Source organism: Condylura cristata, unplaced genomic scaffold (assembly GCF_000260355.1).
Source record: "Condylura cristata isolate star-nosed mole 26May11 unplaced genomic scaffold, ConCri1.0 scaffold00008, whole genome shotgun sequence".
In the NCBI taxonomy this organism is placed as follows: domain Eukaryota; kingdom Metazoa; phylum Chordata; class Mammalia; order Eulipotyphla; family Talpidae; genus Condylura; species Condylura cristata.
This window is the reverse complement of record NW_004567109.1, coordinates 1,356,880-1,371,117: the sequence shown is the minus strand read 5'-3', so window position 1 is coordinate 1,371,117 and position 14,238 is coordinate 1,356,880. Positions and strand designations below refer to the sequence as shown.

At 63.4% G+C, this 14,238-nt stretch overlaps 1 protein-coding gene across 1 annotated transcript in view; it reads right to left on the bottom strand.

Annotated features, from left to right (window-relative positions):
• The window catches only part of LOC101620301 (calmodulin-binding transcription activator 1-like), a 303,066-nt gene that overhangs the window by 26,508 nt on the left and 262,320 nt on the right, over window positions 1-14,238 (bottom strand). Inside the window, exon 17 of the mRNA XM_012722063.1 lies at window positions 6-122. Coding sequence (XP_012577517.1) covers window positions 6-122 — 117 coding nt within the window. The remainder of the gene's footprint in view (window positions 1-5; window positions 123-14,238) is intronic.

Genomic DNA, 14,238 nt, shown 5'->3' with positions numbered 1-14,238 from the left:
CCCACCGCCGCCGCCCGCACCGCCGCCGGCGCCCTGCTTGTGCTGCTGGGGCCCCGACATCTCGGCCATCCTCCTCTCCATCTGCTCCAGGCGCTCCAGGATGGACATCCTGAACTGGTTGTCTAGGGCACAGAGGGAGAGCCGGTTACGAGAAGGGCCTCACACGTGCCGCGCGGGGCTGGCGCCCCGGGCATTTGCCAACACCACCCGACACGGGGTTCGGCTGGGGTTCTGCACCTCACACGGGACCCGAGAGCCTAGTTCTCTGCTGGGGGAGCCAACACCTGCTTTTGCCAACGCTCCTGGCTTCAGGCCCGTGACACTCCATTGCCCTGTCAGATGCCCGGCGGCAGCCCACGTGAGATGGCACGCAAAGCGTCAGGGAGGAGAGGCAGCGCGAGTCGGGGACAAGCCGAGCCTCCGCCGCCCACACCCCGAGCTGCCACCGGACACGTAGAGCAGGTGCTGGCCCACCCACCGCCAGCTCTCACGAGCCTGCCCCAGGCTTGTCCTGCCCCGGCCTGGGGCCCCTCCCAAGGCGACAGACAGATGCCATCAGCTCCGCCGTCACATCCCTGGTGCCTGGAGCAGGACAGGACCGCGCCACACGAGCGTGACCAAACGTGTGACAGAGACCAGCGCTGGACAGAGTGGGGCGACGGCCTTCCTGGCACCGCGACCTCCACGGTCAGCCACAGGCGCCAAGCACAGCCAGTCCGAGGTTCCGGGGGCTGGCAGAGGGGCTGCTCCTGCCGGGCGGCACGTGGTGAGGGGTGAAGGGGAATCAGCAGAGGCAGGGACGAGGCTTAGGCCGGGCAGCGTGTGGTGAGGGGTGAAGGGGGGTCAGCAGAGGCAGGGATGAGGCTTGGGGCCTGGTGGTGCGTGGGAGCTGGATCGGGACTGGCCAGCGCACAGGCCCTGAGGCAGGACAGCAAGCAGCAGCTGTGCTGGAGCGCAGGGGAGGGGCGGTGTGACCCTGGCTCTGAGCCTGAACACCACCTTGGGCACCTCCTTCGTCCTCGCTTCAACGGGAGCGCGGCTGCGGAGCTCACGGGCCGCGCGAGCTGAGTGAATCGAAAGCCCACGTCAGCGCTCAGGGCAGGAGGATGCCAGGCCCGGCGCCTCGCAGGCCACGGGGCTGCCGGCCGGACGACGCCCCTCACCCAAGATGCGCTGGGGCAGCCTTCAAGACACAGCCCCTGGTCCCCCGAGGTGCCCTCGCCGCAAAGCCCTGTCGCTCAGCCCTGAGACTGGAGTCTGCACCGCTGTTGACTGTCACAAGGGCGGTGGCGGCTGTCGAGGCTGGAAATGAAGCTGCTTTTCCGGCGGCGGTGGGGGGCGGCACCGTGCGGCTTTGCGGCGAGGGCACCTCGGGGGACCAGGGGCTGTGTCTTGAAGGCTGCCCCAGCGCATCTTGGGTGAGGGGCGTCGTCCGGCCGGCAGCCCCGTGGCCTGCGAGGCGCCGGGCCTGGCATCCTCCTGCCCTGAGCGCTGACGTGGGCTTTCGATTCACTCAGCTCGCGCGGCCCGTGAGCTCCGCAGCCGCGCTCCTGTTGAAGCGAGGACGAAGGAGGTGCCCAAGGTGGTGTTCAGGCTCAGAGCCAGGGTTGCACCAGCAGGGCCACGCGGAGGGACAGCCCAGTGCTGGGCAGGGCCCGAGCTGCTGCCCTTGGGGAAGGTGAGGGAGCCCCAGGCGCCTTCAGTGGCGTTCAGGAGGGCGCAGGAGGGCCCGGCCCCTGCGTGAGTTTCGAGCTCAGCCTTGAGGTTCCGCACTCAAGACCTCAGCGCCGAGGGCGCTGGGAAGTACCATGAGGACCCAGCGGCCAGGGCACGGCCTCCCCCGGCCGGGCCTCCAGAGCGGCCGCCCGTCCAGCTCCCGGTGTTTGTCTGGGCTGAGGCCACCATCCACCTCACCAAAAGGACAAGCCCTGGTGTCCTCCCACCTGGACACTATCCTGGCCTCAGGGGGGCTCTGGACAGGACAGGAGCAACACGAGTCTCTACTGTGACCGCTCGGACGACAGACACACGGCCCGGGAGGACAGAAACATCGCAGGCAGACGTGTGGGCAACAGAGTGGGGAGCGCGGTCTCCGGAGCAGGGACCCTGAGCGCCCGAGCGCCCGAGAGCCCGTGGGAGACAACAGAGCTGTGCGGTGCAGGATTTTAAATCTGTAGACAATTCACAGATGGGGCTGGATGTGGGGAGCGCTGGCGCCCCCAAGGGAGCAGGCTCCCCCCAGGCAGGGACCAGCCTCACAGGCGAGGCCAAAAGCGAGACATCAGATTGGTGAGAAAGTGCCAGGTTCTTGCTTGGGACCGAGGTCCTCAGACTCTTGCGCCCCGGGGTGGCGGGGTTAGCCCCGCCCCCGCAAGGCTGCCGCGGGGGGGTCTGCCCCGCTCCCTGGGTTGAGCCCCGGGGCGGGCAGCGCGCTTCTCTCTAGGCAGCCTGACCGCCGTGGGGCCAGGACGCAGCCACCCCTCCAGCCACGTCAAGACAGCCACGGCCCGGACGCAGCCGCACAGACACAGCCACAGCCACGCCCAGACAGGACAGGATTCTGGGCCCCCAGGGTCCTACCGCAGATGCGCTCAGCACTGGCACCGGGTAGCTGGGGAAGGGCGGCTGCAGCCCCGGCACCCCCGCCACGGCTGACCCCGCCTGTCGTCCGTGGCTGGCTGGGACACGCTTTTCCAGGGGCAAGGCTGTGGCCCCTCCCCGGACTACCATGGGGACGTTGATTTTTCTTTCCAGTAATTTTAGATTTATGGGTGAGCCGCAGAGGAGAAGGGAGCGAGAGGGCACACCCGTCCAGCGGTGTGGCCCGAGGGGATGCGCGGCCCGGAGCCCAGCCCAGAGCTGCAGGCTCACGCAGCCGCCCACCCTTTGGCTGCCAAGTGCCCGCTGTGGGGACAGAGCCTCCAGGCAGCAGGGCCAGGCCCGCCCACGGCTCCTCCAGGCCAAGTCCCTCCACGTCACCAGGCCTGCAGTCTGCACAGAGGTCACCAGGCTTTGTTCGCAGCCCGTCCAGCACTCTCCCTCCTCAGCAGGGCACCGTCCTGCCCAGAGGAGCTGCCTGGGCTGCACTCCAGCATCCTCCAGCAATTACCTGCCTCTTAGCAGAATCCTATCAGCAGCAGTCTCCCAGCCTGTCACACCCACAGGCAAGGAAGTGAGCGTTAAGGTAAGAAGCCACTGGAGGCCAGGACTGAGCGTGCACCCCAGGATCTGGGCACCCCCAGGCCTGAGCCGGCACCCGAGGGTGCAGCTGCACTGAGACAAGCAGCTGGCCAGGTCAGGCCCCTCCCTGTGGGCAGCGCCTGTCTGGAGGTTTGCTCAAGGGGTGGCCAGTGACAGCCTCGCGTCCCCACCACAGGCCACCCTCGGCCTGACAGCTTTGTCATGAAGAGGACAATGGTGCTGTGAGATTCTTAGCAAATTCAGAGCTACCTATATTACTTCATATATTGTGATTGTGGGTTAGAAAAAACCAAAATATGAAATAAAATATGATTAGCATAAACAAGCACACTGTGAAGGTCCCTTTTACTCCCGTGCACAAACCCACTGAACATCTGCTACGTGCCAGGTGTGGGGGTGCCCAGGACATCGGGGAGGGCGCCCCTGCCCTCCCTGGGGGCCAACAAGTACCTCTGCAGCCAAGGGCCCCAGGTCTGTGTCCGGTGAGGCCCAGGGCCCCAGCTCTGCCCAGGGGCTCTTCAGACGCGGGCCCCCCACGCCCAGTCCTGTCCTTGAGCTGCTCCAGGCTCATCCGCTGGCCCATGGCCCCGCCCACATCTCTGAGGGCCACTTCTCCTCAGCCGCATCTCCCAGGAGCCGGGCCTACCTACCGGCTCACGCAGGCCGGTACGGGGCTCTGGCTCCAGCGTCGCAGCACAGGCTGCAGCCATGCACGCTCACGTGAGCTCCTGTGGGCACCTCCAACCCTGGCCCGGCCAGGCGCGCCCACCCTGCAGAGGGCACCTCAGTGCAGGCAGAGCCAGGCGAGCAGGAGACGCGGCGCAGGGCAGAGGAGGCACACGGCTGGCTCCCGCCTCCTGCCGGACGGGGCCCCAGATGTCCTTAGCAAGCTCCCTCCCTCCGGCAGGAGCGGCCTGGAGGCAGGGACCGAGGCTGTGGTGGGGCTCGGCAGCGGGAGTGCTGGACGATCTTGCGCTGATGAGGCCGCTGGGCAGTGGGTTCAGGCCCGAGCGCGCCGCACCGCGCCTCGGAGGCCACTGGCCACGCACCAGCCAGCAGTTGCATCACTTGTCCTGGCGGCATGTGGTCCAGACGAGCAGAGCACGGCAGAGCTACTGGAGAGCAAGTGAGGAAGCACCGGCCACCGGGCGGGCTGACCGGCTCGGAGGAGGACACTGGGTCCTGCGGGCTGCGGGCCGGGAGGGGGCGCCGGGGCCCGCGGGCCACGGCGTCTGATTCACCGGAGACCACAGAGGCTCCCATTAAAAATGCGGACCCCGCACCTTCAGGTCTCCTGGGCTCTCCTGGGCGAGAAGGGGTCTGTGGGCACAGGTGGCTGGGAGGCCCCACCAGGGACCCAGCACCTACACGCTGCTGGATGAGCAGTCGGGCTGAGGCATGTCCCGGGCATGTTTACGGTGTCCACAAGAGCAGGTTTCCACAGCAGCCCTGGGGGGTGTGTCCAGACAGGCCGGCCCCAGTGGGCGGCTGAAAGCCGACCCCGAGCCCGGGGCTCGGGGCAGCGTCGCACGTCTGAGTTGCTCGGGTCTCGTGGCCGGAGTGGAAGGAAGGGCTCTGCCTTGGCAGGTGAGTGAATGGAGGAGCGATGCAAATACCACCTGCTATTTTAAAACGCGTTATTTGTAGCTCAAGCGCACATGTGCGTGCCTGTTGCTATTTGGATTGGGGACGAGGGGCGATTTCTCATGCCACTTGCGGCCCTGGCAGGAAGGGCCGATGAAGCACACGGAGGCATGACTCAAACTATTTCCGTAGAGCGCTGGAATCGCTGCTGAGGAAGTCCCGAAGGGAGCAGAGGCTGAGGCAGATGGGCGGTGAAGTCCCTCAAGCCCTTCCCGGAACAAGCAGCACTGAGCCGCTGGCCCAGCAAGCCCTTAGGACGTCCGGCGGGGGGGGGGCGGGCAGGGCGCAGATAAGGCACAGGCTGAAGGCAGATTGTCCAAAGCAATGGCTAAATTTAGCCTCAGGGAAAAGGCTGCCACCCTCCACTTTTTAAAAACTCCCCAACTCTCCCCACCCGGACACCTGGAAATTAGCCACCCTGCTGACTCGCTTCATCTGCAGTGATTTAAGGCTCCTGATTCTTCTCTGTGCCCTGGCCCCACCCTGTTCACCAACTCGGAGGCTCAGACATGGCATAGAACACCCCGGGGTGGCCACCCAGCAGACAGCAGACAGGACGTGTCCGAGGGCACACAGCACCCCGCCAGACCTCAGCCCCGGAGCCTGCGGCACTGGGGGCCGAGGAAGTCTCATCCGTTCTCTGAGGCTTTAGTGGGCTACCTGGGAAGCTCGTCGCCACCATGACATGGCACAAAGCATCTAAGAGCACCCCAAATTATGCAGAAGCCAACTTCACTGTCAATAAAACAGCCGCTCCAAGCTGCAGCTGGGGGGGGGAGGCCGCAGCTGACTACCCCGGGGCCTGGGGACCGGGCTGGGGCGATGCCCGGCCTGCCCTTATGCAGGGCCGCAGGAGCAGCACATTTCAAGTCTACAAACTTTTCAAAAAGCATCAGACTTGGAGGTGAGGCCGCACTGCAGCCAGCACCCAGGGCACTGAGGCCCAGGGAAGGCGGGGCAGAGCCTGCTGCAGGCCCACGGCCCCAGGGGAGCGGCTGGCCGGAGGGGTCAGGCCTGATGGAAGGAGATGGGAGCCTGGCACTCGGAGGCAGAGGAGCTCGCAGAGCCCCTTGGGGGAAAAGCTCCCCGACTGGCCAGGAACAGGGGGCCTGGCACGGAGCCCCAGGCCAGCGGGGCCGGGACAGACGTGCCCTGCGGCGAACACCGGCCAGGCAGTTCTGGGCCCTGCTGTGCACGGCCACCCGCTCGCGGGCATGAGGACCGTGCAGGCGAGGGGGACGCAGACCGCAGAGGACGCAGCCGTTCCCGCTAGCACCTCCCCTCCCAGAAACACGGCTGAAGAGCCACCGTGAGCCCCGCGGGAGGGGAGGGACTGCACCCCAAGTGCGGCAGAGCCTGCACACAGCGGGCCTGTGCTGAGATTCCATTAGGCCGGCTTGAGACATACGACGTGAATTTTAATAAAACCCACAACATTTCAAGAAGCGTCTAGAGGGAGGCAGCGCTGCCGTTCAGAGCACCGAACTGAGCGGTTTCGCCGTGACAGCGCACACGTTCCCGGCCAGAGACGGCCGCCGTGGGTCCAGCTCCCCCCCAGAAGTGGCTCGCACACGCCCAGCCCATCTGAGCAGCTGGTTCCTCCTCCCCAAGCTGCCACTCCCCACGCGGCTGCACCACAGCCCCTCGTAAAATCTCTCACTGGTTCGCTCCTGGGAGACGCCAAGAGTTCTTTGCCGACCCAGCAGCGCCCCATGCTCCAGCGCTGTGACCCCCACATGAAAAAGCAAAGAAAAGAGAATTCCAGCAGGTGACGGGAAAGGGCCCGCAGAACGGACCATTTCCACACGCCGCTCGGACATCGCTTTCTCCTCCGCCAGGGCCCAGGGCCTCACACACCTCCCTCCTCCCCCTCCCCCAAGACTGCCAAGTGTTTCGGGCTCAAGGCTTTGGGGACAACAGGCCGAGACTTGAAGGAGACCCCACGCAGAAAGCCTCTGATCTGGGGGAGCTCCCCTCAGAGGGGCAGGGAGGGCTCGCGGCAGCTGGCGCGCCCGGCTCCCACGCCCGGCTGTTCTCATACCCCCGTCCCGTCTCCCAGCCCTTTCCTGCCCGCTGTCTGCACCGGGGGCGGCTGCTGGCCACAGGTCACCTTGGTCTCAACGGTCACCCGGGGCTGCCACCTCACAGCCTCACAGGAAGCCCCGCTGCTTGCCAGCTTCTGAGAGTTCAAGTCCAGGATGGTCTAAAAATATGTATTTTAAAGAACCCAAACCCCACTACATTCTACACAGGGAGCTTTCTGCTCCCAGGACTCAGGTACTAACTACAATAACAACTTTTCATGCTTGGTGATTTTGTGGAAAGCAGCAATAAACAAAGGGGAAGGAGGACCTTCCAATTCTAGACTGAAAGGCACATGCTTAAAATGGAAATCGCTGTTTCTCGCGCACAGATAAAAAAGATTCCAACAGATTAAACTATTTAAAAATACTATTTTATGCTTCATCAGAGGTGTGACACAATGGAATAAACATTTAAAAAAATTCAAACTCTGCCACTTGAAATGGTTCATACAGAAATAAAACATGTCTCCAGTGAACCGCCAGCGCTGCCCAGGCGCCGCCCTGCTCCTGTGTGGCCTTGTGGGCCCTGGGGGGCCATCCGGGCTCCACGTGTCCCGTCACAAGCCTGAGTCTGCCCGCCTGGGGGCGCCCTGACAGGAGCCATACCACGGTGGCAGACCTCAGAAGAAAGCCAGAGCGAATGTCTGCCCGAGGCCTGGAAAGGCGAAGTGAACGGCCTGGGGCTTCTCACTAGACGTGGCTGCAGCCTGACCCGACACTTGCGGCCTGGGCGGTCCTGCTGGCCCTGTGGACCCCAATGTGGGCGGCTGTCGCCTCCACTCAGGAGGAGGCCAGCTGAAGGTCTGGGGAGCAGCTGAACAGACAAAGGGTTAAGAACCAGCTCAAACAGCGTGGGCTCTGCCCCAGGCGGGCACCTGTGGGCACCCACCCCGGGGCCTCCCCTTCCTCTGCTTTCCTCCACTCACCTCCCTTTCGCTGCCCCATCACCCCCAACCTCTATATTGCCCTCTCTGCCCTCACTTAGCTGGCACTGGAGACCCTGGATGCGGCTGCACCCAGCCCAGTAACGCGCAGTCCACAGCCGGTGAGGACGAGCAGTTTCGTGCAAGGCACAGCACGGCCCGGAGAAGGCTGTTCCGTCCAACGAAAGGCCGAACCAGGCAAACAAAGCAGGATGGGAGGGAACCGTCGCCTCGGGCGGCCTGCCCTCGGGGTTACTGCACCACCGGAGCTTCTCCCGCGCAAGACAGGGACGGAGCAGACACGGGCTCTGGGGTGCTCAGCACGGAACCCCACCTCGGAGAGCCCACACCCTCTGACGGCGTGGCCCAAGTCCAGGCGGCGGCCAGGTGGCAGGACTGGGCGACACCGGGCATTTCATCGGCGAGGTAAATGTTTTCAATTTGGTGAAAGTTTTCTTTCCTCAGTCAGTTTTCAGTTGCTATTAATAAATTTTAAACGAAAGTCCTATCTGAGCCCGGCAGCGGAGCTTTAAAACAACTCTCAGGAAGCGGGCAGCGGGCCGCCGTCTGGGCCCAGGCGGCGCGAGGGCAGAAGGGGCCGCTGCTGCCAGGACCCTCGGCGGGCACGGCGTGGCCGAGCTTCCGGCCCACTCGCAGGTAATGGCAGCGCCTGGCCGGCGCCCACGGACCACCTGGTGCCGGGGGGCGCCCCGACAAGGGCCCAGACGTCAGGCAGATATGACGAAGCCGGGCTTGTCCGGGGCTGAGGCTGGGGCGGGGGGTCCCCACCTCGTGCAGCCAGCAATCAAAGCTGCGAGCTCCCCCCGCCCCGCCGACCCCCACACACATGGAAACTCACTTTTCACTCCGGAGACCCAGACCCGTCCACGGCTTCTGGCCCAGAGGCAGACGGAAGGGCTCTCTCCAGCCATGGCCCCGCCGTGGCCAGAGGTGGCTCAGCGGGTCACGCGCACACAGGGTGAGGCGGGAGGCCGGGTCACCGCAGCCGAGCTCTCGCATCCGTCACTCCACAGCCTAGCTGGCTCCCTGGATGCGCAGGCCTCCACTACGCGTCTGGCGGGCCAGGCGGGCCTGGACTTGTGTGCGCGTGGGGTGGGGCTCAGAGCCGGCCTGGGGGCTCCTGCTGCACCAGCTGAGCTCGCAATTCCTGGTCCTTCTCTTCATTTTCCTTCTCCGCTCGCCAGGCCAGAGTGAGGGCCAGGCACTGACCGGGACAGAACCGGGGATGGAGACCGCCGCCAGCGGTGAGCGGGACATGCCCGCTCCGGCCCCCCGTCCCTCCGCCTCCTGCGCGAGGGCCGTGGTTCCCTCCCAGCAAGGTCGACTCCTCTCCGTCCCCTGCTGCGACTGCCCGCTCCGCCAGGCACGTCGAGGGATCTATTTCCTGAGACTTAAAACAGGGCTTTTACTACACTGATACCATGGCTAGGGCTCTGTTACCAAGAAATGAACTCACTTTCGGTTAGTCCCTCTCCTCATTTAGAGAGCTAAACATCAAAAACTCAGAGAACTCATTGTGGGGCCTGCGGGCGTCACCGAGGCGTCCGCTAACCGAAACGATGCTTCCACCCAAGCACCTCCGCGGAGTAGGCAAACCTGAAGCCCACGCCCGGCTGTCCTGGCGCCGTCCCGTCCTCGCGAGCGAGGTCGGCTAGCAGAGTTACTGCACGCTGCTCCCCGCACACGGGCCCGCTCTGGCTCAGGGTTTGTTCTCAGGCTGCCTGGGAGCCCAGCTACCACTGACTGCTTCTTGCTGGGGAGTCGTCACGGACACTTACGCTTCTAGAGCATTACGCGCTAGCCTGGCCAGGTCTATTTTCTGTGCTAGATAAAACCGCTTTCACCCATAGAAGAGTAATGCCGGGGACCGGCCCCGGGGAGAGCGGAACCAGTGGTTTCTCTCGCCAGAAGAGGCTCAGAGGGCGCTTCAGCCTCGTGCACTGACGCAAACCCCAGTGTGTTACTAAGGAACACGGGTTTCTGGAATAGTCCTGGAGTGGTGAGCCCCACTCCTCAGAGGTAGTGGGCTCTCCTCTCATTTCAAAGGTGGCCAGGAGGATAAAATCGGGTGAAGCCTCCCTCGGCAGCGCCAGCGGAAGCGCTCTTTAGGGACGTGCCCACCGGGAAGGTGAGCGGCGTGGGTGCCCGCCCAGGGCCCCTGCTCCCTCTCCCTGCCTTGGCACCTTTGTCTCTGGGGTCACTGTGGCTCTCTGCTCAGTTCCGTGGCACGGACCCCCACTCTCGCCTCCAGGGTGCTGAGCCGGGACTGGCCGACTCACGTCCCCTCGTCCACGCGGCAGCCGCAGGTGGAGCAGGCGCCGGGCTGCAGCGAAGGCAGCATGGCTCCCAGGGACGCTCGGCAAACCCGCGTCAGCCCCGAGTGGTCCTCCAGCCGCCACCTGGGAACCCTGGCCTGGGCTAAGCCGGCCCCCCGGGGGCGCGAGCCGCCAGGGAGGGGTGCATGGCATTCCTTCAGGCCTCTGGAACCCAGGTCCCTGGCAGTCACGCCCAAGCCGGACTTCACAAGAGCCAGCTGCTCCCCTCTTGCAGGCCCCGGCTGAGTGGGCGCCCTGGCCCTTGCAGCTGCGAGGGGCTGGAGGGAGGCGACTTACTGCTCGGTGGGCCCTCTCCCCACCCGAGTCTTGGGGAGTTCCACTTCCATTTACACATTTAAAGAAAAGATTCACAATCCCCAAACACTGCGTGGCATCACCAGTCTCTTCGGAAACCCAGCACTCTGTGGTGAAGATTCCGTGCGATCAGAAGGAAACATCTTACTCACCCGGAGGAACCACCTGAGATTCTCAGGTTCAGCCCCCGATGCCAACACCGCCCCTCACCCCTAAGCCAGCGGTCTCCTGGCCGTGCCCCCCAGGGTGGGGGACTCAGAGGCCAAACCTGGCTGCTTCATCCCGAGCGAGACTGGACTCTGAGGGCCACTTAGAGACCATGTGAGTAGAAAGCCAGTCACCAGGGACCGTGCCCTGCCCCTGGGGTCTGTGGCCTTGTCACCCACATGCAGGCGACATGGAACACGTGGCATCGAGCAGAGCCAGTGGATGCGGGCAAAGCACGCGTCCCCTCTGCCCCAGGCAGCACCGGCTTCCCAGTAGCCAGCAGTGCAGAGGACACTTCAGTTCCCAGACCCCGCCAGGCTGGGTAGCTTAGAGAAGACAGCCAAGGCGCCCCTTGGCCGCCCTGCAAGGAGCTGACCCTGACCCCTCATCTGGGCGAGGAAGGGGAGGTTCACTCCAGCAGGCCCAGGGAAGGAGCAGGTGGGCGTAGCTCGGGCGGGGGCCTGGGGCAGTGGAGGATTCCTGCTGAGGAGCTGGGGCAGGCGACTGGCCAGGCGAGGACCGGATCTGGAGGGGCTGGGAGTCAGCTGGGAGGAGGGAGGTGACACAGAGACGCGCTAGCATCTTGGGGACGGACGCTATTTGTCATGACTCTGCTTGTGCAGAGTGGGGTGTGCGGCCAGCGCCGGCTGTTCACTGCCGAGAAACATCCACCCTGGTCAATTCCTGCCACGTTTTACCTCCCCCCAACGAATACCTAGTTATGAGTTATGACTTAACAACTGACACCCAGCAGATGCGCAGACGTGCCCGACACGTCAAGGGTCTAAATAGAAAGGCGACAGGTCACGTGTCTGAAGCTATGCTCTAGCTCTGACGCTTGCAGGGCACCAGAAAATCCCACTGTCAGTGCCAGGTCGCTTTCAAACTGAACTGCAACGAGCAGATGAAACAGCGTCACCCAAATGAAGCAGATCACACCGGCACCGTCCGGCCCGCGCCGAGTCACGATTTACACGGCATCAGGGCCCGGCTTTAAGGAGTGTGGTGTGGAGAGCAGCTGCTTCCTGGCTCAAGCCCCCAGGTGTGCTGCTGCGCTCACACGGAGGACAGCCGGGAGAAGTGGTCCTGGGCTGGGGCCCACGACTCAGGATGGGGCAGGACGGGCACCAGCGGCCCCGTCCCACCAGGTGAGGGTGACGCTGCCAGCGCCCCACTGTGCCACCCAGCAGGCCCAGGGGACTTCCCTGACGATCAATGTGGACACACATCAGCACGCAGCGCGGGATGCTTCTGCACTCCTCTGACTTCTCCTGTCACTGCCGAGTTTACGGGGAGACCGGGAGATCCTGGGGGTCAGCACGCACCCCAAAGCCCTGCATAGCTCTCCCGGCTCCCGCAGGACTGCGCACTGCTCACGCTCTAGAAAGTGGGTGAGGTTTTATGGGGTGCATGTTGTTTCCGCACATCATCGGCCACTCTTTCACTTTCTGGTTCCCTCGCCTTCCTTTCGCCTAATTCCTCTTTCTTTCCTCTATTTTTATCTCGCTTCACTGTGGCCTACGCATCTGTGAGGTCCTGACGTCACCGTGTTTTGAAAACGACGAGGACGTGAATAACAGGGTCACGTGTGGAGGCCCAGCCCTCCTGGCCCAGGGACTGGGCCTGACGTGCGCCCGGCTGCTGGCTGTGACGGGCTGACGTCGAGCGCCCACGGCACCCCTTCGTGTCCTCAGAGAAGATCGATGGAATCGGAACATGAACCCACTTTAAGACAGAGAAGCTGGGCCCTAGAACGTGGAAGCGGGCGGGCCCTGTGAGCCGGTGGGGAGGGCTGAGCACAGCGAGAGGGACACAGGACGTGCAGAAAGCCACTGCGCAGCCTACAGGCCTGTTCAAAACTGCTTTTCTCGACCTTTCTGGGTGACCCCTAAAGTTGTGTCTCAAAGAAATGTGATTAACAACTTTTCCCTGAACTGTAATAAAAGGCACCGGCTCAATTCTGCAATCCTGGGTGTTCGCAGCAGCAGCACCAGCCGTGATGCGATCAAAACATCAGAGAAATTATGGCGGTTCCCAAGGGAGCTCCAGACTCCCGCCCCCCCCCCCCAAGCTGTTTCTTGCCTGGAAGGCATCTGGAGCGGCTCGGAATCCAAGCATGGGCCCATGTACCCCAACCCCCCTCGGGGAACTTCCACAACCATAAATCCTGTAACTGCACTAGTTTATCACGTGCTGGCAAAGTCCCTCAGCCCCCCCGCGCACCTGTCCCCGTGTGCTCTAGAACAGCTGGGGGGGGTGGGGGGTGGTCAGGGACAGGCAGCTCGAGCGGCAGCAGGAGCGGACAGGAGGGTGGGACACCGGGACAGGGTCTCTGCCCAGGACTGGTAAACTGGCCCCCTGCCTCTGAGGCTCACTACTGTAGTTCTTCACTACTGTAGCTCTCTGGGGGGTCACCAGGCCAAAGCAGGCTCTGCGGGGGTCCCAGGCCAAAGCAGGCTCTGCGGGGGTCCCAGGCCTCGCTCACTGCTACATCTGCATAGGAACCACATACCCTGCACGTTAATTACTGTTTTCTGGAACATTAAACAGTATTCCTCCCCAAGTCTAACGCAAAGAGAAACATCAGTTTCTTTCCTGTTATTTAATTCCAGCCTTCAAAAAAATAAGATATTTTTTCCATAAACACACGGAAAACCGTTCTGCTGCTCAATGTCTTTACCAGGTTCCCGGCAATCATTTCTTTAAAGGACACAGGTTCTGTAAAGAAACTCTGAACAAAGAGAGGCGGACTCCTTCCTTCCACCACAAACAAGACTGGGGTGCACTACTTCAAATGTCAGGCTTTGGTCTGGCCAAGGACAGACGGGCAGGCACGCAACCTCGCCTCGTGCGGGCAGGGAGCCCGGGGCTGGGCGCATGTGCTCTGCTCCACTCCAAAACACCCCAAGAAACAGTGCACAAAGTACAAAATGATGAGCATTCCCTGATGAGGCCAGTGAATTAAAATTTCAAAAATTTGCTTGCCGCCTACTTTGTGGAGAAATTTGCTTTGAAGCCTGCAGTAATCTGCCAGACTGAAAGGAACCTCAAACATCGGAAGCCCCCAGGCTGCTCCCCAGCAGGCGCTCAGGTCCGTGTCATAAAGGCAGCAGACACTCAGCCTCTGCTGCAGCCGCTCCTGTGGCCCCTGTGGCCGGCACAAACCGGGCGGAACGTGCCTCTCCAGGTCTCGGCTCTGGGAAAGTTCTTCCAGCCTTGGGGCCCTGAACCACCAACTTGCCACGCACGGATTAAGGAAACCGCTCACACTCCGCAGGCCGGCTAGAAGCGGTCCCCACCGCCTCGCCCCACATCGAGGGCCAGGCAGGGCCAGGCGCTGTCCGGACCCTCCTCTCTCCTGGCCTAGGGTGCACTTGTCCCGAGCTCAGCACCCCTCCACCCCCCCAGTCTCCCCCCACCCCCGTCACGGGGGAGGGGGGCACCTGACTCCTTCTCCTCTCCGCAGCCAGCCCGGGCACCACCTGTCCTGGCCCCCGGGGCCGCGGTCTCCCCCAGCCCCCACTGCCC